This window comes from Strix uralensis, chromosome Z (assembly GCF_047716275.1).
Source record: "Strix uralensis isolate ZFMK-TIS-50842 chromosome Z, bStrUra1, whole genome shotgun sequence".
Lineage (NCBI taxonomy): Eukaryota > Metazoa > Chordata > Aves > Strigiformes > Strigidae > Strix > Strix uralensis.
Genome location: NC_134012.1, coordinates 82,246,480 through 82,270,414, shown reverse-complemented (window position 1 = coordinate 82,270,414; position 23,935 = coordinate 82,246,480). Strand labels below are relative to the sequence as shown.

General features: G+C 41.8%; 1 protein-coding gene across 2 annotated transcripts; it reads right to left on the bottom strand.

The window, feature by feature from the left end:
• Positions 1-427: 427 nt before the first annotated feature.
• On the bottom strand, positions 428-9,109 carry ESM1 (endothelial cell specific molecule 1). 2 transcript variants are annotated; one of them, XM_074855589.1, is made up of 4 exons: positions 8,612-9,109; positions 6,802-6,912; positions 4,511-4,666; positions 428-2,399 (listed from the first exon to the last, which is right to left on the bottom strand). In XM_074855589.1, exons 1-4 carry the CDS (start codon positions 8,910-8,912, stop codon positions 2,299-2,301), a joined length of 669 nt encoding a protein of 222 aa, XP_074711690.1. In that variant the 5' UTR covers positions 8,913-9,109; the 3' UTR covers positions 428-2,298. The 2 variants fall into 2 exon arrangements, with proteins under 2 accessions (XP_074711690.1, XP_074711691.1); XM_074855590.1 differs by lacking the exon at positions 6,802-6,912.
• Positions 9,110-23,935: the final 14,826 nt, after the last annotated feature.

Genomic DNA, 23,935 nt, shown 5'->3' with positions numbered 1-23,935 from the left:
ATTTGCCAGGTGTGGATCCACACGTTACTCCTATATCAAACAGTGTCAAGGAGTTGCAGTCACTGACCCAGGGCTAAATGGTCCCTGGCATGGCTGTGGCCAGGTCAGCAAGAGGAATCCCAAGCCCTTCCTGCACTGGGGTTGGCCAGGGAGGGTCTCGCCCCAGTAGGCAACCTGGATCCAGCCCCCTTGTTTTGGAGGTGAAGATGACTGAATGGCATGGACACAAACCATTCTGGACATATGCACCCACTCAGCTTCAGCAATGGAGAATGCTACCCAGCAAATTCACTGAAATAGATGCAGCCATTGTGAAGGCATTTCTGTGGATTTGGGAGGAGAACTGTGCCTAGTCTGGATGCACCATGGCTATGCCATCGCCAGCAGTCTTACTCTGTCATTAATGGATATACACAATAGACAACAATGCTTTCAGTTGTTTTTTTATTGAACAATAATAATCATATACTTTTTAAAACTGACCAGCTTATTAGATTTACATTCAAGACCTCATAATGTCATTTATGACACTGTTGCAAAATAGTAATAATGTATGCAAATATTTACTACATTCTTTAAATAATTCTCTTCAGTCTGCTGAAGGACCGTGGGTTTGATCCTGCTCTCACTGAAATCAAGAAAAAATTACTTTTGATATCAGTAGATGAGAATCAATACACTTGCTTGTAAATAGCCCAAGATAGTATTGCTCCCTCTCAGTCCTAAACATTCAATACAGATTAAAATGTGGTATATGCTAGTTTGAGATGTATGTTTATGTGCCTCTAATTATCATGGTAAGAGAGCCTGCCCTGCCATACTGACATTTGGATGTCTGCTGCTGCCATCATCCTCTTGTTCTAGAGCAGCACAGTTCAATGCTGCTTTTCCAGGTGAAAGCAGCCTGCTTCCACCGACATTGGCTTTGGATCAGGACTTGTACTCTTTAAAGGCTTTGGAGTTTCTGCTGTTTGTAGTTTTAAAAGTATGTTTTCAGATCCTGCACCAAACTTTGGCTGCAGTACTGTGTGCTACTTCTGTCAAAACTCACATTGATTTCAAAGGAAATATTCAATTCAAACCACATTTCCAATAAGAGTGCTCTGCACTCTGACACAGTTACATCAATTTCCATTATCTGACAATCTGGTTGTTTCCAGACATATTAGCAAACCCATCTCAGTGTGGATTTTTATGTTACAAATACATTGTCCAGTCTGAACTGAATGAGGGACTGACAGTTCCTACAACACTCTAATGTATATGTTATTCTCCTGGCTGAAATGGGACCACTTGCTCATGTAAGTAAGAAACAAAGGACTAAGTACCAAAGTACTGTAAGCTGTGGCTGCACTACCACTCACTGAGGGTCCAAGTCTTCCCTGTGCTGGATCAGATGAACTCCCTGTGAGGCTGCAGCTGGGCTTCAGCCAGTGCTGAAGATGGAAAGTATGAAGGTCCATTTGCTGGCCTCTGGCATCGAACCCCCTCTTCCCCAAGAAACACAGATGTTGCCTTGATGGCACTAGTAGCTGCTATATAGAAACATATATATTTAAATAATGTTAAGCAGCTTCTTTTATATTGGGTCCCCCTCTACAAATCTGTATAATGTACCAAGCTGCTGTTTCTCTGTATAGAATTTAACTTGAGAAATCCACCTCAATATGTCTGCAGTGTCTTGGCTATGTTATTCACAATGTATAAACAGAAACACTGAGTGTTTTTTCACTAAAGGAAGGTGTATTTATCTCCAAGGAATTGTCATCAAACTTCCAAAAAACAGATGACTAATGACTAACAGTGGTTTATTTTAATCATACTGTTGTGCTCCTATGTTATTATTATTCTTGTGATTCAGGGGTGTGCTTTCTATCCTGGGATTTGTTGATGTGTGTTTCTTTCACCTTGGCTCCACACCAATGGTTTCACTCACCCAAACTGTCCACTGAATTCAGTGAGAGCTTTCCCAGCCTCAGGCTGCAAGAGTCAGCCTCTGGCATTATTTAAATGAGGAGGGTTGAACTGAGTTGTTTTTTTAATATTACTATACATTCAGGAATCCACAATACATTTCTCTGTTCAAATATGTATCAAAACAAATATCAAAAATCATATACACTGTACAGTCTATTTTTAAGTAAACATTTTTCTCATGAAAAACAGAATCACAATTGGCCTTCAGAGGTTACATTTTCATATGCTATAGATCTACTTTGTTCTTAAAGTGTGTTGTTGCATATTCGATAATCTGTGAGAAATGCATTCACTTGAAAGTCTTATGAGTGCAAGTAAATATCAGCGAGGATTTAGCCATTTTGTTACCGGAGAGCGAATAGCTTTCTCCTTAACGAATTCCTCTTTTACAGAATTGCCATCCCCTGATGCCATGTCATTCTCTGAAAATATACAAAAATAAAAATGGATTTCATGAAAATGAGAGAATTAAAATATTGTGCTGCAGCAATGTCCCTGGTTTTGGAAACACTTCAGAAAAACCTTAGCCAACAAATCTTGCAGGAATCTCCCTGAATGCCTCCAATTATCTAGTTACAAAATTTCTGCCAAATTATGGCATAAGCCAGATGTGCTTTCTAATAGTTTAAGCATAAAGCAGGTGATTTGACTTCAGTTTCCAGTTCTCACTCTAACACTCCAGTGTGACATGGAACCAAGAAGCACATACTCAGTAGCTACTGCAGTAAATTATACATGCCTGGAGCTGTTCTCTGACTGAGGCCAGCTGGCATGGAATAGCCTGGTGCATGCCACTAAACTCTCTTACTCTCAAAAAAAAGGTAAAACATCCAGTTTGTCTACTGGAAACGATCCCTGGCTGACCCTGATTCCTGAGGTGTAGCTGAGGTTGTTTGGCATGTCTAGCTAGGCTGGGACAAAGCATGCTGGCCAGTGTCCTACTGTTTGACCATGAGGGTGGTCAAATTGCAATACACAGGAACACACTCTCGCACTGTGAAATTTCCTAGGGTATATGTAGCCGTAATCTCTTCGGAAAATATATGGGCCAGAAACTCACCTGTTTAAAACACAGAAGTATTCACAGCTGTTTTAATTTGCTGAGGATCTGTCCTAGATTCTATAGCTACATCTGAAGAAAACTATTAAATGCAACCTCGTGTGACCATCCTACTACCCACAGTGTCCCTGGTCTACTTCCAGTGCCAGACCTCTCAGGACAGAAATCGGTGTGAAACCTTTGCACGGGTGAAGAATACTGTTTGTTTCTATGGGGTCAGTATCTCATCCTGGCTGGGATGAGACAAGCCGCTAAACGTTGAGGCAGCATAAAATTTGTGACCAAAAGCAAGGGAGTGAGAGGAAAGGGGAGGACGTACTGATGAAAACAGGCTACCTGGAAAGATTTGGAATGTTGTCTACATACAGAAGAAAGCAAGACAGGAATATTTTTTCATGTTATTTCAGCACCGTTAGTAATAAACAAAACCTGGAAAGGCAAAAGAGCACAATCATGTAGAAAAAATATGAAAGGATCAGGACTGATTCATCTCACAAAGTTTTTTTTTAAGATCATTTTAGATGTGGTATGAGCATAAGTTGAAGAAGTTTGCTTCTGTCTACCTTTCTCTAAACAGAGAGTGGGGGGAAGATAAATCATGTTTTAAGACAGCAACCTCTAGATATCTTAATATAACAGGAGAAAATCAAAATAAGGGACACAAACTGCAGTTGGAGGAGAAATAAAATTCAAAGACTTTTGGATTAAATTCTAGAAAAGCTACCAGTACGTCTAGGATTAAATCTCTGATATTTATTTAAAATCTTTACATTTGTATTGATTTTGATTGGTGTTTAAATTTAGAGTAAACATTGTTCAGTCAAATGTACTTCAGTATCATCAGGTGGAGAACAAAGGCGGAAATTTTAATCCCAGCTTTAAAAACTTCAGTGATCTCTCCTTCCTGCCTCAAAAACACTCCAGTTGGTCACACATCTTTTTTTAGTTCTGGAAAGATCTGTTACAGGCTTCAGACATAATTTTAAAGGTAAGAACTTATTCCAGAGATACTGCAATAAATTACTACAATAAAACATTTCATAAAACACTTCACTGACATCTGAAAATGTAGAAAGCTCTATCTTCATGGAAAAAAGGTGTTATTTTTACCATATATTAGCTAACAGTTGTAAATGCAACCTAATGAAATCCTATTCTGCACAAAGCAGCTACATGCATCGCAGGTGAACTAATGCAAAACCTAGCATAGCCTCTCATTGCACAGGTAACATTGTACTGCTAGCACATGCAACGAGCTGTGAAGTATTTTGCCCATGTTAGGATTTCAAAATGTTTTTACCATGTGTCACAGGTCATCTAATTCCTTGCCTTATGTTAAGGGAACTGCCAGCAAGAAAAATAAATGTACTAGGTGTTTGCACAGCTCTACCAAAGTACACAGCGTACCCAGCATGGCAGTAGATCATGTACAGGGTGGTTTCTGCTAAAATCAACTGCCCCATGAAGTCTTACCTGTGTGTGAAACTATCTTTCGTCGATTTGAGGGCTTTGAAGCAGACAGTTGAAAAAATGGGAACTTCAAACACTTCCCGGTTACTCTGTCACAGATGCCAGAGGGACAGTTGCAGGTTTTCCTGCATTCCATTCCATAGGTACCATAGGGACACTCTGAAAAAAAGTAACATAGCAAAGCAGTCCTCAGTGATCCAAGTCAGCTGCCAGCACGCTTAATAGCTGATCTGCTTATATCCTTAAAAGCGGAAAGCCCTTGTGTGGAGGTCAGCTAAACCTTAACTACAGGATTTCAGCATGCCAACTGCTTGTTACAAGTATTTTCCTGTTTTAACAAACCTTGACATATGTTATGTATATAATTTCTTCTACTATAACTTATTTACAATGTGCTTTTGGTAATCCTCTGAAACACTCATAGTATAACATGCAGATTAAAGACATGAATATGTAAGTATGTAATCATAGAGGATGTAGATAAAGGATTAGCATTGGATTTAGACAAAAGACGACTTCAGAAAGTTCCTGAATTCACTGTTTGGGCATGATATTATCTGACTTAGATGACTGTCATGATTTTGAGCTGCAATCTATTGCTGGCACCAGGCTGCTTGTGGCCAGGGCTACTGCATCTAGGCTGGGTATGTGCTGCTGCCCCGACCCTGAGGAGCTATCCAGCAAATGCACCCTCCCCTGGAGATGCTCATGGCTCTTGGGGAAGAGACTTCACCTATGCGACAGCTTCTCAGACATCAAAGATCTGCCTTCCCATGGCAGACAGCAAAGAACTCACCTACATCTCCAGCCTAAAGAGTATGCTCTAAAGGGATCACTGGCACTAAGGTTATAGTGCATCTGGTCATATACTGCCCCAATTCATATCTCCCATCCTTGAGCACACTTGTAGAGGAGCACTAAAGGGCAGCTGTCAGGATGGGACCAAATGTTTTTCAAAAAAATTAAGTCAGGTTCAGAGGATTTGCCCCATCCCATAGCTGACTTGTATCACATGCTGGATCACATAACTTCCCAGAGAGTTTAAACCTGGGGTCACTTGTCTTCCTCTGCCTTGCTATTGAACAGGGTACCTTCCCAGGACCATAGCTGAAGAGATGGAGACAAGAAAAATCCAGCTCCAACATCCCCTTTCCAAACCCCCAAACAAGACATCATCCCAGGAGAGGTTTGGGATGTTGCAGGAGCAAGGTCTTCATGCTCAGGCTGTCCTTGCCAACCCAGGGTGCATAGTCACCTTAAATGGCAAGTACTGAAGAGTTTCCAATTCAACTCCTAAGGGTAGATGAATGACCATTCAGGGCTGGACCAAGAATCCATCCAGCCCAGGCTCCCACAAAACACTTAAGAAAGAAAATGACCATGGTAAGCAAAAATTATACCTCGTCCCTCATATTCTCCCCCATTTTCAGCTCTGATAGCTCCTAAGTCAAACACAGTTTCTGTATATGTAACACCCCACAACAGGGTTATGCTTCTCAGTTTGCCCAGTCTCCTCTCAGATCAATGCAAATATTTTGTTTTGCCCTATGGTGCGGGCTATCTGAAAATCAGGCTAATGCCCCAAACTGAAACCAACATTTTACAATTCACGGCATGTCCAATGGGTATGCTTTTATAAATGAAAAGCACTGGAAAATCAACCAACTCCCTGCTAGGGACTACACAGTCAATCGCTCCAGCCTGGAGGACCTCACTGAGCTTCACCATACTCCCCTTCCCAAGCAAGGACACTCTTTGATCTGCTGTTTGTCCACATAAAACAAAAAGAAGATCCTGCCAAAGCAGAACAGTTTTTCTGTGCACAATCCTCCCTGAGGGACAAGCTCAGAGCACACACCACATGGAGCATCAATCTGCCTGCTGCAGGTGCTCCACCACTCAGCCCAGAGAGGTGGGATGCAAAGCTGTCCACAACAGCATGGGAACAAGTCTGAGCCCAAAGCACTTGGCTCCCTGTGGAATAATCCTGGCATTGATGCTGCTCCTCAGATTTGATGAAACTGAAGTCAATTTTGCTGTTAGAAGGCTTTGTTCATCAGGAGCCCACTCCTAAACAAATTGCAAATAGCTCCCGGTGATCTAAGGGAAGCAAGAACAAGTTTTTTACTGGGACAGTTATACCTTAGGTTTAGAGGGTATTTATTAATAAAAGTGCAGAACACCAGTGTTTCTTAGTCTGTTTTGGACAATAATGACATTGCTATTGATAATAATATGATTCACTCTTATAATACTAAAAGTACTCAAAAGATTGCTCTGAAACATGTACTGACCATGTTTTACCCATTTTAGAAATAAGAAATTGAAGAACAGAGATTTCATTTTTCCACAACTTCGATGTAAATCAGTCGCAGGCAACCAGAGAGAATTTAGCCATCCTGACTCTGTGAATTATTACAAACATGGAAGTTATTAAAATGAGTGAGTGATCTGGTATCATACTATAAATGGATATATAAAATAACAATACTTGGCCCCATACTTTGGCTGATAAAATTCACATATGTACAGAGAGAGAGATTGTACTGTCTCAGAGCTGAGATGAAAAAAGAGTAAGAATTAGAAATGACATATATAATACTTAATGTAAATAAATAAAGGGGGAATATAAGCCTTAAATACCGATTTACAACTCTAAGTCAAGATATGTCTTTATTGAAATTAATGAGAGCTTTTCCACTGACTGACTGGAAAAAATAGAACATTTTAATTTACATTTTCTACAGAACCTCCAAGATTCAGCTACAGGGATTCAGATCTCATGTCCCTCAATGTTTCTTCTTTCCCCTTTGAAGTGTGCTATTGCAAAGAAATTCCTATGAGGAAAGTGAAAAGTATACAATCATTCAAAAGAACTGTTAAAAGAATTATGGGTGGTATCTTGCACTGCAGTAATTTTTAGTAAACTGAAGATCAGTCAACTATCTCAGTAAAATACTTTCCTGGTGGGTGCACCAAAGAGACGATCTTATGCGTAAATTCTAGTCTTTAGAAATAAAAGTAGTATTCTGGGTTTCACTTTCAAACATGCACATAAATTTGTTTTTAAATACCAATGTTAATAAGTGTGTGCTGGCGTGAGTCAGCCTGAATGATTTTTGCAGCATCTGGTCGTAAGTCATTACTTTAACTGAGGCTATTAATACTCCTGATATTTAACTGCCAAGACATCTCCACTTTTAAGGAAGTTATTCAAAGGCATATCTGTATCTACTTATTGAAGTGGTACACAAACACAGGAAAACTCACTGCATTCACGCTTTTCAAAGCCTTTTTTAAAAATTATTTATTTTAAAAACTTTAATTTCTTGGTAATTTAATACGTCCTCTTCTTTTAAAGATTCTCCTTTTTGCATGGAGAGAGGATAGCTCTTAAATGAAAAATGCCACTATAGTCTATGACTAGAGAAATCAGCATGCAGCATACCTGGAATAAGCCGAGAGCAGTGGCTGGCTGCACACCTCACAGTCAGCTCCTGTTATGTTATTCCCATCTTTCGGGCAGGAGGGTTTCTGCCTCCCCTGACCACATCCCTAGGGTAGTTGAGCACCTCAAAGGAAGGACTGAGTTAAACACCACAACGTCCCCAGGTACTCAGGCAGTGCTGTCACCTCCATCACCCAGACCCCAGAGAGACCACCTGCTCCCTGGGCAGGCAGCCGGCAGTGCCCAAGGGAACCTTAACCCAGGGGGAGTACAACAGGAGCAGGGACCCGATGACAAGGTTGGACTTGCAGCATTAAAGTCTTTGCAATTTATAGAAAGCCACCCACCAAATCAGCGGAAGGATCAGGACTAGTGCCTGGGTATCCCAAGTCCCAGTCAAAAAATCTGATCTCTGAGCGCACCCCATCCGTATTTCCTCACACATGTCCACAAGTCTAAACAATATTCTCACATTAATAACCCTGTCCCATCTACATGTAACACCTTTTAATACCAACAGGTATATTTCACTTTCTTCTTGGCTAAGGGCTGAGCTGGAAAAATCCCATTTTAGACCTTTCAAGCAGGAGGCAAGCTCTATATGTAGGTTGCTGTCAAATTGCCACAGTGGGTGCATGCAAAGTGAATACTGTTACCTTTGCAGATACCAAATTCATCACCAAAGTCATCCTCCTCAGTGTAAAACTGGCACTTCAGCCCAGGACCACACTTGACACCATCCATACCCGAGACCGTACGATAGCAAGTCTCCCCCAGAGCAGCTGCACACACTCTGCAACAGCCACAGTCATCCAGCACCGTTCGCTTACAGCGCAAGGTACTTTTGCATGCGTTACTGTCACAGGGCTCAGGACAATCTACTGCGTATTTCGCACTCCAAGCAGTTCCAGCGTGCACGGGCATCAGGAGGAGTGTGAGAAACAGGAAGCCCTTCATGTCTTGCAGGGGTAAATGCTCCGTCCCAAAGAGCAAGCTTTAAAGCTCAGCCTTCTGGTGCCTTGTGCCGAGAGAAGGCAGCAGTACAGAATCCAAAGTGGTAGCTGCACACATCAGCCTACAAGTTTATGAGCTTTATACAGTGTGTTGCCCACATGCTGCACCGTCGTCAGCTTCCTCAATCCGGCAGCGCTGCTCCTGCCAGCCTCCCTTGTTTCAGTTTATGAAATCCAGGATGAAGGTTGGATTAGCACTCTGCTGCCATCCAGGAATTGAAAAGCCTGAGCTGATGTAATCTGTTATGTTTAGTTGGTTGTTTTGCATGAGGACTAAAAACTCTCTCACATCCGTCTCAAATGCTCAAGGACGTCTGCCAAAAGAAAAAAAAACCCACACACAACCAAAAAAAAACCCAACCCTGAGTAGGTTGCATACCTTCCTGCAGGACAGGGATCACTCTGACATTGGGCACACTGCTGACAGGACAGCTCTCCCTCACTAACACAGCTCATGTGGCCAGAAGAAAATCACACTGAATCATCTCACTGCTGAAAGAATAATCTTTAAAAGAATAAATCTTTGCCATCCCCTTCAAGGGGACACAGACAGTTACTTTAAGGAGCAAAGTAAGATCATGCCATGTAACAACCAAGCTCACATATTTCAGTAGTGGTTTTGCTTCCTGCATTGAAATGGTACTTTTTAATCAGTATTTAGGTGGAGATGAAGTAAATATTTCACTCAAAGATCACTGCTAGAATTAAAACCAGGTCAGACAGAAACCAGCATTTTGTGAGATCTTCCACATGAAGTTTAGGAGAATGATCAATGAGCTGCCCCAACCTCACAACCAAAGGGGGAAACCCCCATCCATCGTCAGCACCTTCTGCACAGCCTTAACATGGATCTGGGGGGGGGCTGATTCTTCTCCCATTTACACCATTTCTATCCTGATCAAATTCTGTGGGATGCTCTGATGTTGCTCTTCAATGAAATCACTGTAAATAAACAAAAATTAAGTCTCAATTTCTCCCATCCCCCCTCTTAGACTTTATTCATGTTGCCAGAGCCTTGACAAGAAACAGCAAACAACTGAAGAGTTCAGTGAAACAGATGAGCCACCAGAGAGATGGAAATTTCTGCTCTAAAGAAAGATCTACATGAAAGGAAAAAAGGAATAAAGCTAGCCATAAATAAGTCTCTGAATACCAAAAGTTGCTGCCACTGAAATTAGTGGGAACCAAATCAATCTAAACTTGTATATGACCAGCTTGCCATCTGGGAATCTGGTGTCTCCAGTTGGCTAAGGACACTGCCAGTAGGCTGCCAAATAAAATGAAGGGCTATGCTGGAAATACAGGAGATCAGGAAAGCCTTTTCTTCCTGAATCCCAATGTGAATTGATAGATCCAAACGAAAATGCTTAACTCTTCTCTCTTGTGAAGAAGATGATTAAACCAACATACTGTATGTAGAATTTGGGTAGATTGTTCATATGCTTCTGGTAAAAGTACGCATAAGAACCTGAAGAGGAGAGGAGAGGAGAGGAGAGGAGAGGAGAGGAGAGGAGAGGAGAGGAGAGGAGAGGAGAGGAGAGGAGAGGAGAGGAGAGGAGAGGAGAGGAGAGGAGAGGAGAGGAGAGGAGAGGAGAGGAGAGGAGAGGAGAGGAGAGGAGAGGAGAGGAGAGGAGAGGAGAGGAGAGGAGAGGAGAGGAGAGGAGAGGAGAGGAGAGGAGAGGAGAGGAGAGGAGAGGAGAGGAGAGGAGAGGAGAGGAGAGGAGAGGAGAGGAGAGGAGAGGAGAGGAGAGGAGAGGAGAGGAGAGGAGAGGAGAGGAGAGGAGAGGAGAGGAGAGGAGAGGAGAGGAGAGGAGAGGAGAGGAGAGGAGAGGAGAGGAGAGGAGAGGAGAGGAGAGGAGAGGAGAGGAGAGGAGAGGAGAGGAGAGGAGAGGAGAGGAGAGGAGAGGAGAGGAGAGGAGAGGAGAGGAGAGGAGAGGAGAGGAGAGGAGAGGAGAGGAGAGGAGAGGAGAGGAGAGGAGAGGAGAGGAGAGGAGAGGAGAGGAGAGGAGAGGAGAGGAGAGGAGAGGAGAGGAGAGGAGAGGAGAGGAGAGGAGAGGAGAGGAGAGGAGAGGAGAGGAGAGGAGAGGAGAGGAGAGGAGAGGAGAGGAGAGGAGAGGAGAGGAGAGGAGAGGAGAGGAGAGGAGAGGAGAGGAGAGGAGAGGAGAGGAGAGGAGAGGAGAGGAGAGGAGAGGAGAGGAGAGGAGAGGAGAGGAGAGGAGAGGAGAGGAGAGGAGAGGAGAGGAGAGGAGAGGAGAGGAGAGGAGAGGAGAGGAGAGGAGAGGAGAGGAGAGGAGAGGAGAGGAGAGGAGAGGAGAGGAGAGGAGAGGAGAGGAGAGGAGAGGAGAGGAGAGGAGAGGAGAGGAGAGGAGAGGAGAGGAGAGGAGAGGAGAGGAGAGGAGAGGAGAGGAGAGGAGAGGAGAGGAGAGGAGAGGAGAGGAGAGGAGAGGAGAGGAGAGGAGAGACGAATCTTACTAGAATTGTAAAAAGCACTTCCAAAAGTGCCCAATACCTCAAAGGAGTTCAGTTTCTTCAGATGGAAGGAGGACCTAATATGTTTAACACATGTCAAAGGGTCACTACACTCAGGCAAATATTTGCAGGCATCCATTTTATACAGAATATAGTTACTTTAAATACAGTTCTTCTAGATACAGTTCTTCTAGTCACAGTTGCCAGCTGGCAGATGTTTACATGCACTAGCTCATGCCTGTTTTCACATGTAATCTTGGACCAATCAGTAAATTTAAAGTGTAAAAATTAAAGCATTAAGTTGAAGCCTCATATAAACTGACAAAGTGTCATTGGTAGCCACGAGATGACAGCAATTAGCAGTAGCAGAAAACTTCATCTTCAAAGTCCAAAGCAACTATCTTCTGGGAAGTGAAAGGAATACTTCAAACATGGAAGTGAAGTTTGCCGCTAAAAGCCAAGGAGGCACAAAAGTGCAAGGTTATAATGAGCAGATAAATTAGAAATGGATGTGCTGTCCCTGACTCCATCACAACTACAAAATGGCAAAAGCCTATTTAAAAAAAAAGAAAAACCCAGCCCAACATCTCCCCTATAGTTCACAAGTCAGCAGAGTAATGTAAACCACTGCCCATTTCTGTTGGCATTAGCATCAACTAAAATTGACATTGGTTTATATTAATAGGTCAGGCTGTAAGCTGTGGGGCTGAGGAGCCTATATAAATCCCACTTGGCAGTCCCTCAGTGGGAGAGAGAGGCTAAGTTTGATTGAAGGGCCAGGGAGCACAGCTAAGTGCAGTAACCATTTCTGTTCCCCGGCCAAATCTGCTCGCAAGGGAGAAATAGCCCAAAGAAGCAGGTTGCATACTTAGTGCATGAGACTTCATAGGTCTGCAGCAGTAAGGAGCAGGAAGGCTTTCACTTAAGTGTCTCCCTTAAGTCTCCCTTGAGTTAATTCACACCTGCCCTTAAATTCATACCTGCTTGCTCACTCAGAGGAGATAACAGAGGAGTGTGCAGACCTATCCACACATGCACTTAGACGTTTGTGCCTGATAGTAAACACCAGCTGGTAAAATCCTGTTCTGTAAATATTTATGAAATGTTCCTTGTATAAAACACCAACCAAGATCTGAAAGGGCTGCATTTCATATTTGGGTTTCTCACAGGGAAAATGTCCTAGGGAGATGATAAACAAAAAATATTACACACAGATGTGGTGAGGAAAAGAAATCGTAAAAGAAATCGGCACACTCCCCTAGCAACTAGCCAATATTATTTGGAATAAGATGGAAACTGTATTCTCTGCTTGGAGCTAGAAGCCAAAGTAAATTATTACAATGGATCAAAAAATACATGTAATGGAAGAAAACAATATGAACAGATAGAGGTCTGGCTTATACATGAGTATTATGGAGGAAATAATGACACTATGATCTTCCACACTCTTCCCTGGTTAAGTAGTGAAATAAGTCCAATGTCATTCCCTCTGATTTTAATGTTTCTTTGTTGTTTTACCTGTTGAATCCATTAAGCGTTTCTTTCCAATAAATGGCTTGATGCAGTAAAGTCCTGAGCTAAGCTCTCCCTTGAAAACTGATGCAACGGGAATTAATGAAGCTTCCCCAGCTATTAACAGCAGAAAGTTTCACACCATTATTTAACTTGTGGTAGAAATATACTTTAAATTTGGAATATTTTCTTGATCAGATCAGATCAATGCTTTTTTTTTTTTTTCCAAATTTACAGTATAAGTTATCTTGGTGCCAGTTTACATCATAATTACATCACCGTATATAATGTTTGGCGTTCCTTCGAGAAGCAGAAAAGGTTTCAACCCTTAGGTTCAACAATTCACAGGGAGCTGAGCAATTACTGGTTTAGTATCAGTGAGAAGTGTGTTTCCAACTGAATACTTCAGAGCACAATTTTTCTAGTTTTTTGACAAATAATCCTTTCTCAAGCAAAAGCAGCTTATGTGGGGGTCTTGAGCTTGTATTTATGCCCTCTGAAAAGTTTGACCCCACCTGTTAAAGATCCCCATGAAATTACATGCCTCATGATACATGGTTAATCTGTGCTGATACATGGGAGCAGTCTATTCATTATGCCAGTACTCTAAGGCTTTGCCCATTTTACTCTTTAGATTGAGAGAGTAATGTTCATTTCAATTCTTCTGAACTTAAGCATGCTGGCCACTGTCATTATCCAGTCCTTTGAACACATAAAGTCAGGATAAGCAGGAAGCATTAATACCTCTTTAAACATAGGAAAAGGTTTAACGCATGACCCTTGTTGCTCATTTCCAAAAGGCAGTCCCTAAACTAAAAATACGTTACCGTACATTCCTGAACGATCCAACTTTTTCCCAGGCTTCCTTTACAAAAAGCCATAAGCACAATGCTATACAAGAAGCAAAGATTCAAAGGGAAACACCGAAAGGAAGCTGAGCTGCAAAGTCCAAAATGAAAAGCCAGAAATAGGAAGTAAAAGATAAGAATCAGGAAAGTGAGATAGCGGCACGGACTCCCCTTTGTATGATTTCTTTTCTTGTATCTTTTCAATGAATTGCTAATTACTCTTTGTTTCAACTGTAACATGGCAACTCAACTTCACTCTGGTAAAAATAGATGCTTTGGGACATTTCCTATTTGTTGATGGCAAGAGGTGTTTACATCCTTTCTCCAGGCAGACCAGGTGCTATGCAGAGAACTGGGTAAGTTGCAACTACCTATGCACAGACTTCAGGAGCTAGTATAGAAATGAGTGGATATGGTGCATTATCTGCAGGGAGTCTCAGGAACTAGAGCCATAGCTTGTTCGGAGCATGTTAAAAATATACTTGCCCATAACTCCACATACAAATATGTGGCATGTCCAGCCTGAGAACTGGAAGCTAAATTCACTGCGCATAACTTCTGTTCTGAATTTCCTCCCTCAGACCTATGGCCATACAAATGGAGTTGGGCACTTTTCAGGTGTGTGCTACTGAGTCCACGTGGCACAGTCCTGTTCCTTGATGGGTTACAGCCATGGTCTGGCTCTGATTGAAGGATCTCTGCACTGTGTCATCCCTGCACAGTGTGGCTATTCCCAGTGAATTTACAACCACTGCAAAGACCTGCATAGCAGAAATCACTGGCTTTCCCTCAATTAATTCATTAATTGAGTCAAATAATTTTGCTGTGCTTAGAGAACATGTTCAAGAGACAAAAAACATGACAGAGTGGTGGAAAAACTCTGCTATGTAGCAACAGGGGTCAATTTTCTCCAAGGCAGGCAAGTCTGCATTTGTGACACACAATAAATAGGTAGTTGATGTAAGTGAGGAAAAATGGTTAAAAAATAGGCTGTGATTCTGTTATGCTGAAGCCTTTTTTTCATGACTTTCAAATCATCTACATTTCCAGAGGAAGAAAGGGGTTTCAGTGCCCAAGACCTCCTAAGATCTATATCAGAGAGTTTCTTAAAAGCACGGGAAAGTCACATACCTTCTTTGTAGTTTAGAAAATTTACTTCTCTGAATACAATGCTAAACTTGACTGATCACTCACAGCCGAAACCAGTGGTCTGCCATCACACCCCCACCTTATCAATAGTTTTTTCAGTAGCTGTTTCTTTTGTGAGACCTCTTGGTCCTAGGAATCTAAATCACCATGATTAAGTCATATGTTCATCTAGGCAAAAAAAAGCCTTTCCATGTAGAAAAACATCTCAACTATGTTTCACAGTTACTGATTTTCAGCCATTTGCAGAAAAAAAAAAATCTATATGGAATGAACTTCAAACATTTAGTTTCATTATCAATAAAAGAAAACAAGATGTGAATGATGGTTCTTCACATGTTCTACTTAAGTGCTCGGGTGCGTGTATTCTGCCCATATGGTACACAGTTTTAATGCTGACATAATGTGAAGGATACTTTGTCTGTCACTATTTGACATAATGAACTGATGTAGGAATACACACTCATTTCTCCATTGCCATGTAGTCTATGCTCAGTAGTTCTCTGTAGAACTAGAATAAAACATATTAGACTTAAACAAGCATTTTCATCAGTTTTGTTGGGACATAAACAATAACACAATAGTAAATAAAATGAGTAACATTGTGAATTTTATCCTTTCCCTACTCAATGCGAATTGTAATTGTACTCTGTCTCTATCACTCCCTGATAACTAAGCCAAATTCCCATTTGAGAAATATTTATTCTTGATACCTGGGCAGAATCTTAAAGTACACCATTTAGTTTTCAAATCCTATGTATAAATTTTAGAATCAAATATTTTAGGATTGGTGCTCTCCATTTACTTGCAACTCAAGATTACTTTGATCTCTGCTCTTCAAGAAAAAACAGGTGACATCTCTACAGACACTTACAGGAATAGAACCATACCTTAAATATTAATGCGATTTCTGCTTTTCTGTACTAAAATGTGGTTTTGAAAACTTTGTTGCAATTAAGCAGTGCTATTGTCTTACAACATTTCTACAAAAGTTTTAGCTATGCTTTATATATAGTTTAGACTCGACTAAGTAGCTGTTTCCTGTAATGAATGACAAAGCTATTAAAAGCTGAGCTCTTGTACTCCATGGTTGCTAACAAGAAAATCTCTGGTCACATGTGAAATGTTCAGTTGTTTGAGTTCGGGTTAGGTGTCCTCATGAGTTAATATTTCCATACACTCTTTGCAATATCACCAGGACAATAACCTTTCCATTGGCAGAGAAAAAACAGTTTGAACTAATTAATTTAATTAAACAAAATGATCAAATCGGTATCAATCATTTTTCTTTAAGAAATCTCTTCCTTTTCATAAGTACCCATCTTTGAAGTGTAAACACTTTCCAGAATAATTAGATGATCTCAGAAGGCCATAAGAGGACTTCAGCATCTCCTTGGTAGGAAAACTTCAGGGAAGAGCCAGCCAAAGGCTGAAAGGAGTAAGGACACTGATGGGAAATGTTAAAGAATTTTCCACAGTGTTACACACACCTTTTTTTCCTTAGGATGAGTGTCTGTCTTATCCTGGCTTCTCTCTGCCACACAATCTCTCCAGCTCACCCTTAGCCCTCATTCTGCTCTTCTACTTCACTGATGACATTTTCATCTCTATTTAAATATGTTGTCTCTGTGATTTACATGCAGCTTTATTCTTTGCAAGTCTACTTATGCCATGCACAAAATACAACCTAAAAATAAGAGTCGAACAAGACTATCTCTTTGGCCCATCTTAATTGCTTTCTCTTGTTCACAGTCCTCACAATTTGTCCATCTTGTCTATCCAGACTGAAGCCTCTTTGGGCTAACTGGTGCAGAGCCTTTTTCAAGGACACTTTTGATAGTTGGTCTTCAGGCATTTCCATGCTATATGCAATTGGTATCTACTTCAGCAAACAAGACTGGACACAAATTGCATTTTGGCTTCCATGAAGAGGGACACCAGTCAAGGTCTCCCACAACAATGTTCTTGGAGGGATCTAGCACAGGGCCATTTGTTTCCCCAGGGTATCATCAACAGGATTTTCATGCATTCATATGCTTCCTACATCCTTTGTCCTTTGCCTCATCAATCATATGGCTGTATTTTCATATATTTGAATATTTCATTATTTTTTTTCTGGAATACACATATTGTGGGTGAATGCTGACCCCAATGACATAAATGCTTTGCCACTTGTTTCAGTGGGACCAGGATTTCACACAATGCTTTCAGTGTGTTATGGTCTTCTCTGCTGTAAAGAAACCAAAACCAGTTCAAAGCTTTTTGTGTGTGTTTTTTACTCAAAGTAAGGATAGGAAGGTTTGCAAACAAGCTCTAATTAGAAAGCAATGAGGGGTAACAGCCACATATTGCCTGTGATAAGTTCGTGTTTCATTAAGTGACAAAACTGCCAGAAAGCTTAGAATTATAAGCCATAAACCTAAAACCACCCATCATTTCCAAATCTATTTTAACTCGTATCTCACTATTTTCAGCTTTCATAATATATTGCTAAAAGAGGTGTTATAATTAAGCACTGTTACAACCTTGTGTTCTTACTCTGAAATTTGATAATTTATATGTATTTATATCCATTCAACATATTTGAGAGAATGAAATAAAATATGGTGAGTTGTACTGCCTTTTTGTTTTATTCATAGATCAACTTTAATTATTTGATCAAAAACTTGATATTAATTTTCAGTCATTTAATCAGATGTCCAGAAGCTTTATCCTTTAAGACAAATGCCTGAAAAAAAATTTGAGTAAGTTATTCAAAGCTGCAGCTATTTTCCCAAATTATGAATCTGACAGACTGAATATGTGATTTCTCCATACTGGCATACGCCTCTCTTTTGCTTTAGCTTCTGAATTGTCATAGACTGACCATGTGTTATTTTAGATGTTTCCTGTCCCTGTTAGAATAAACTATTTAAGCAAGCAGAATTTCTGAAGTAGTTCACAATCAGATATACTTTCTTAGGTGATTTAACTAAAATCAGATAGTTACTGCTCAGCCCCCAATCCTATCTTCTGATTGCCCCCCATGCTGTATTATGGATCCTCTTCACTGTGCCAGAGCTTGGCCTATAATGTTACATACTATAAGTGCTGGCTGGGTGCTGAGTGAGTATCTCATCCTGCCTGTCAAGAAGCTGCAAAGGGGACCAAGACGATGTCCAGCTACAGATGCTTGTTGAGAGTAGGAAATAGCCCCCAAAGCTGTGGTACATGAGATATTCCCTCATGTGGATCCGAGGAGGCCAGTTGGGCCAGAACTGGTCAACAGTATCTTCAGTTCCGGCTTTAGTGGCTTTTTCTGTTTTATAAAATGAAAAATGTTTTTTCATTTTTAAAGCATTGGTAGTAAACAAATAAAGTTGTTTTCTGCAACTAACATAGAGGGAAAGGATTTTTTTTGTTTGTGTATTGCCTAAGATAAGTGCCTGACACAGGACTTATGAACCACTGGCTGTACCCATTGAAACCCACCCAGAGTCACCAGCAGTTTTTGGCTAGGCAGATGAAGACTGCCCAGGATGGCTAAACTATAACCAAGCATCATGAGAAGGGAAAAACTCAAACCAACACAGCTGGTGGAATAACAAACCCTTCTGAAAACCACTGTCCCAAATGTGAATATCAAAACTGGTAAATGTTACTGTGACTCTGACTTCAGTAACTGGGTGCAGGACAAACAAGGGGAGGGAAAGAGGCCTGGAAGAGAAGCATTTTTAATATCCCATTAGAACTGAGTCCATTTCCTGCATCATCTATCACCAGCTGTGCTCTTACCTTGTGCAGATACTCTCAATATTTCTGCATAATGAGGCCAAGACCACCCGCTAAGATCAACACCACTGTTCATAAGACAGAATATACAAATTGGCTTTGTTTAATGATTCAGGGCTCTGATGTGCAGTTCCTGTCAAATCTCACTGTGGCACTGCCTGGCTGATTGATGCTGCAGCAGTCTCATTTCACAGCTCCACAAACTAATTCACAGGGCAGCAAGTTAACTCAAACCACCTGCTTCCATTCCTGGAGGAGCACAAACACCACACCCCTTCAGCTACGGAGGTGGTAACTTCTGAAGTTGGTGCACCTTGAATCATGAGCACCCTAGTCCCCTGTATCACACTTTTCAGCACATTCATGTTCTCACATACTCATGTTTTAGTGGCATTTAGAGGCATCCCCAAGAAAACTTGCAGTTGGAAGACATCCCTTTGAAATACTGCAGGAGGAAAATTAACTACGCAACAGTATCTGCAGGTTTATCTTTTGTCTCCATGTGTGTGAGATCCTTAGTACTGCAAGTATAGTTGCTGCCTCCACATTATTCTTTTCATTATGATGTGGACTGTACGTAGTAGGATCTGGCTGGACCACCTTGGAAGATGGGGCCTCTCACGATCCCCAATGAAAGGAAGCAGTACAAGTTTCTCCACAGTGCTCCATCACCATGCCCAAAGCCTCAGTTCAGAGAATAATTGTGTGCTCAGTGTAATCATTTGTTACCTGAATTCTGCTAAGACCAGTGCTGGGACAGGACTGTGGCTTTTGGCATGAGATGTGCAGGCACCAGATTTTGATCAGTGAAAGCCACATCACTGTCAGTATGGTTCATTTGCCATTTGAAAATGTCAGGGTGTTTGCAAACATGCTAGTCCAGAGCTCCCCTTCTTTTCATGCATCTGCTTTTATCTGGTACCAAGGGGGCTGAAAGGATGGGTGATGCAGCTTTGGTCATAACAGCTTGAGATATGGATGTTCCAAGAAACCTGGACACTGCATCTTAATAGGTAACATCCGCTACACAGTTTCAAGGTAACCTAAACCAACAACCATGTGTCATTTATTCATTTAAATGGAAATGGTTAATTAAATACTCATGACTAGTATTTTTTTATGACAGCAGTGATTAAGAATTATTAAAGTAACATTTATTTTTTTCATTTACTGATGTCACTGTTTTAATTACTGCTTGTCTTAATTTTCTGTGTGGCTGCAGAGAGGTTTGATATTTTATTGAACTGAAGGTTTTGTGAGAGTGTGTTAAAAGTGCAAAGTTTCTTGCTTTTTACAAACAAACGTAGATAAGGGTGAATGCTGTGAAACTCCATTGTTTATACATTGAATATAATCTGTGCCTTTGGAAGTAGTTAAGATCTGCAAGTTTCTGTTCTATTTTTCATTAAAATAAGGCCTTTTTTGCTCATATTTCTGTGGTTTCCTCTTCATCATGCCAAGGATGTGGGTCTTGGTACAGCTTTTAGACTCAATGACTTTTTGTGAAATTAGTGGCTGACTTTCAATGCACATTTCACAGCTGATTTCAGTGGCTTTGAAGCAACCTGTGCCATCTTGAACCGAATTACAGTTAAATTTAACCTACTTGCAATCTGCTAGATATTGATTATTAAATATTATTAGTCAATCCAAAAAGAGTTTAATCAGATGAACGTGGGGTTACAAACATACTGGTTTGGAGTTGTCTGAACCATCTGCCAGATCATTAACGAGATGAGGATAAATTTTGGAAACTAGTAAAAATTGTAATTAAAAGATGTAACAGGCATATTAAAATTACTTGCTGTAATTTGTATGACTATGGTGAACTGACCTATTCAGACTTTGAAAGAGTTTATCGTTATTTCTCTTTGGCAAGTATCCAAGAAAATTATCTTGAAAATCTGATGGCTTGCTTTGTTTTAATTCTGTTTTCTAAATGTTTCTTCCTGATGCCAGATTGAGTTGTCCAAAAGGAAGGTTACTTTTACAGCTTGCTAGATGGCAGGCTATTCTGTAGTCAGAAGATAAAACAAACTTTTGACTAGGAGCAGTGAAGGCAATCCATGCTCCAAACATATCACTGCACTTTCAGGAAACAACAGTTGTTGACAACAGATAATGCTACCCTCTGTACTGAGAACTCAAAGTTTGTTTAAAAAAAAATAGATTCCCACATTGAACGTACAGTGCACTAGATGTACAGCCAAAACAAGTACAAAACATCAGCCACTACTGCCCAGTACAAGGGCAGAACAAACGTAAGGACTAAAGTTAACTGGCATCTGTATCCCTGTGTGATGTGTGAATATGAATTGTCAGCCCTCTCTCTTGGATAGAGAGCCATCAGCTGTATATCAGCACTGTACATTCTACGCCAGTGCCATACATTGCATATCAGTGACATATGTCATGTCTTTGCACGGCCTGGTCAACCTTAGGAGCTGCTGTCTATGCCCAGATATGATTATGTGACAGGTGACAAGCAAGTCAGACTTTTCAGCAAATAATCCTTAAGAAACATCGTTTACCTGGAAGATCTCAGTAAAAACAGGGATAGGTGCAAATGTCTGACAGAGAAGTCAACTCAGCAGATACCAAGCTGCACAATGCAAGCATAGACAGGAGCCCAGCCCTGGCCAAGGGCAAAAGGATTCCTGGGGCAGAACTCCCTTAATCTGCTCAGAAATTTCCAGTAAAGATAAAAACAGATAGTATGGAAGAGCTGGTCTGCTACAAGAAGCCAGTATTTGGAAACTGGGATGTAATGTGCAAGGGAACACCTCACAGGCACCTAGAGATTAGTGTTGAGGCATGACAGGTTAAAAGAGACAAGACTAGATTTCTCTTACTGAAGAAAAGTGGAATTGCAAATGCTGTGCTGGAAACAACTGGAATCTATAGTAAACTCTGCCACAAGCTGCTGAATATGAGTTCCTCTCAGTCTAGTAAGAATGTGTTTCTAGCTTAATTTTGTCAGGATTTGTGGGTGTCTGTTATCGTAAAACTGTAACATACCTGGAGCTACTCTCTGTGGCTTTCCTGTTTTCAGTTCTCTTCTGAGAACCAGCCCAGCAGTGACACCAGTGGTCACCTTGTTTAGCCGACACTCACCCTTTCCTGGACCTTTGCCTACCGCTGGCTGCAGAATCAGTCATCCTTCCACTGTATACTTCCGCAGGTGTTAACATAATGCAGAACTGCAGGGCATTTTGCAGCGCCACTGCAAAACTACCACGCTTCCTGGCCCAGACTGCCCCTTACCCAGAGAGGCGGATGGGCAGGCACTCTCTCAAGACATGGGGATTTCAACACCAGCAAAGTCTTCCCTCCTGTTGCACATGGAGGGAATAAAGTTTCTACTTGCCTCAGGGTGGACAGAAGTTGAGTCAAGGTTACTGCTTGGTTCACTGCTCCAGTTACCTCCATGAAGACGGGCTAAGGCCAGGCTGGGACATTGGCCTGTGGGTAGGCCCAGCTCAGCAGGGCCCATGGCGGGGCAGGATCAGGCTGAAGGAAGCTGGAGACCAGCACTGCTGCGGTGTTGCTGGGGCAGGAGCTGATGACTCTGGGTGTTGACATGGATCCTGGGCCATGGGTGGTAAAGTGGGGAAGCTCCGGGGTCTGGACAGGAGCAGTCAAACCTGGTGGTACCCTGGGGGCCTGGCAGTAATGCCCTTCCACCTGCTACATTGCCTGTAAAAGCTGCATTGCCCACAAAAGGAAAAAAGATGCTGTAAATGAAGTCATTACAGGAGTGTGGTGAGTTGACCCTGGCTGGACCCCAGGTGCCACCAAGCCACTCTATCTCTCCCCTCCTCAGCTGGACAGGGTAGAGAAAATATAACAAAAGGCTCATGGGTCGAGGTAAGGACAGGGAGATATCATTCACCAATTACCGTCACAGGCAAAACAGACTCAGCTTGGGGAAATAAGTTTAATTTATTATAATCAAGTCAGAGTAGGATAATGAGAAATAAAACCAAATCTTAAAACACCTTCCCACCACCTCTCCCTTCTTCCCTTGTTCAGCTTTACTTCCCATTTTCTCTACCTCCTCCCCTGCCACAGCACAGGGGGCAGGGGATGTGGGTTGTGGTCAGTTCATCACCCGTTGTTTCTGCTGCTCTTTCTTACTCAGGGGGAGAACCCTTCACACTCTTCCCCTGCTCCAGCGTGGGTCCCTCCCACGGGCTGCAGTTCTTCATGAACTGCTCCAGTGTGGGTCCCCCACAGAGTCACAAGTCCTGCCAGGACCCTACTCCAGCATGGACTTCCCACGGGGTCACAGCCTTCTTTGGTCAGCCACCTGCTCCGACATGGGGTCCTCCACAGGCTGCAAGGCACAGCCTGCCTCACCATGGTTATCACCACAGGCTGCAGGGGAATCTCTGCTCTCTGGCGCCTGGAGCACCTCCTCCCTCTCCTTCTTCATTGACCTTGGTGTCTGCAGAGTTGTTTCTCTCACATATTTTCCTTAATCCTGTCCACAATTGCCCTTGCACAGGTTTTTTTCTCCTTCTTAAATACGTTATCACTGAGGCACTACCACTGTCACCGATGGGCTCAGCCTTGGCCAGTCTGGCATTGACTCTATCAGACATGGGGGAAGCTTCTAGCAGCTTCTCACAGAAGCCACCCATGTAGCCCCCCCACTACCAAAACCTTGCCACGCAAACCCAATACAAGGAGATCACACACACAAAGCCCAGTATCTGAACTGGAATTAACCTTCTGGGTTATGGTTTCCAGAATATATTACTCATTATTTCCCATCCGTGACTGAAATACAGCCACTGTTCACATGAACAGAGCGAGTGAAATCTTTGCCTTTGAGAGGTTAGGCACTAATTAGTTGTTATTGGGCTGCAGGATACAAAAAGTCTCCTATAGGATGGGAAGAAGCATATCCTTGCTGTTATTTACCTTACAAAGGTAAAAGGGACTAATCTGTGTTTGCAACATCCTCTGAGACCCCCAGCTGAAAAGTGTTAACAGTGATATGTTAATTCTTTCCACTTTTATATTGCTCCCCCTTTTTTTCTCCAGTTTTTCCCAGTTTCTCTCTGTATTCCAGTCCTGAGCCCATTCTCACTGGCATTTTTTAAGATCTTCCTTCCCATGACCTTCAGTGAGAATTGGATCAAGCCCCCATACATCACATCGGCAGGTTTTATTGCACCATGGCTGACTACCAACCCAGTTTTGCAGTGTCTGTTTG

Bases quoted from the DNA above. Each gene is read 5' to 3' on its own strand.
- ESM1 (XM_074855589.1), bottom strand. From the start codon at position 8,912: ATGAAGGGCTTCCTGTTTCTCACACTCCTCCTGATGCCCGTGCACGCT. The intron at 6,913-8,611 runs GTAACAGTATTC...AATAATTCACAG, and splicing joins TGAATTTGGTATCTGCAAAG to AGTCAGGATGGCTAAATTCT. The intron at 4,667-6,801 runs GTCAGTACATGT...ACTTTTTTTCAG, and splicing joins TCTAAAATGGGTAAAACATG to AGTGTCCCTATGGTACCTAT.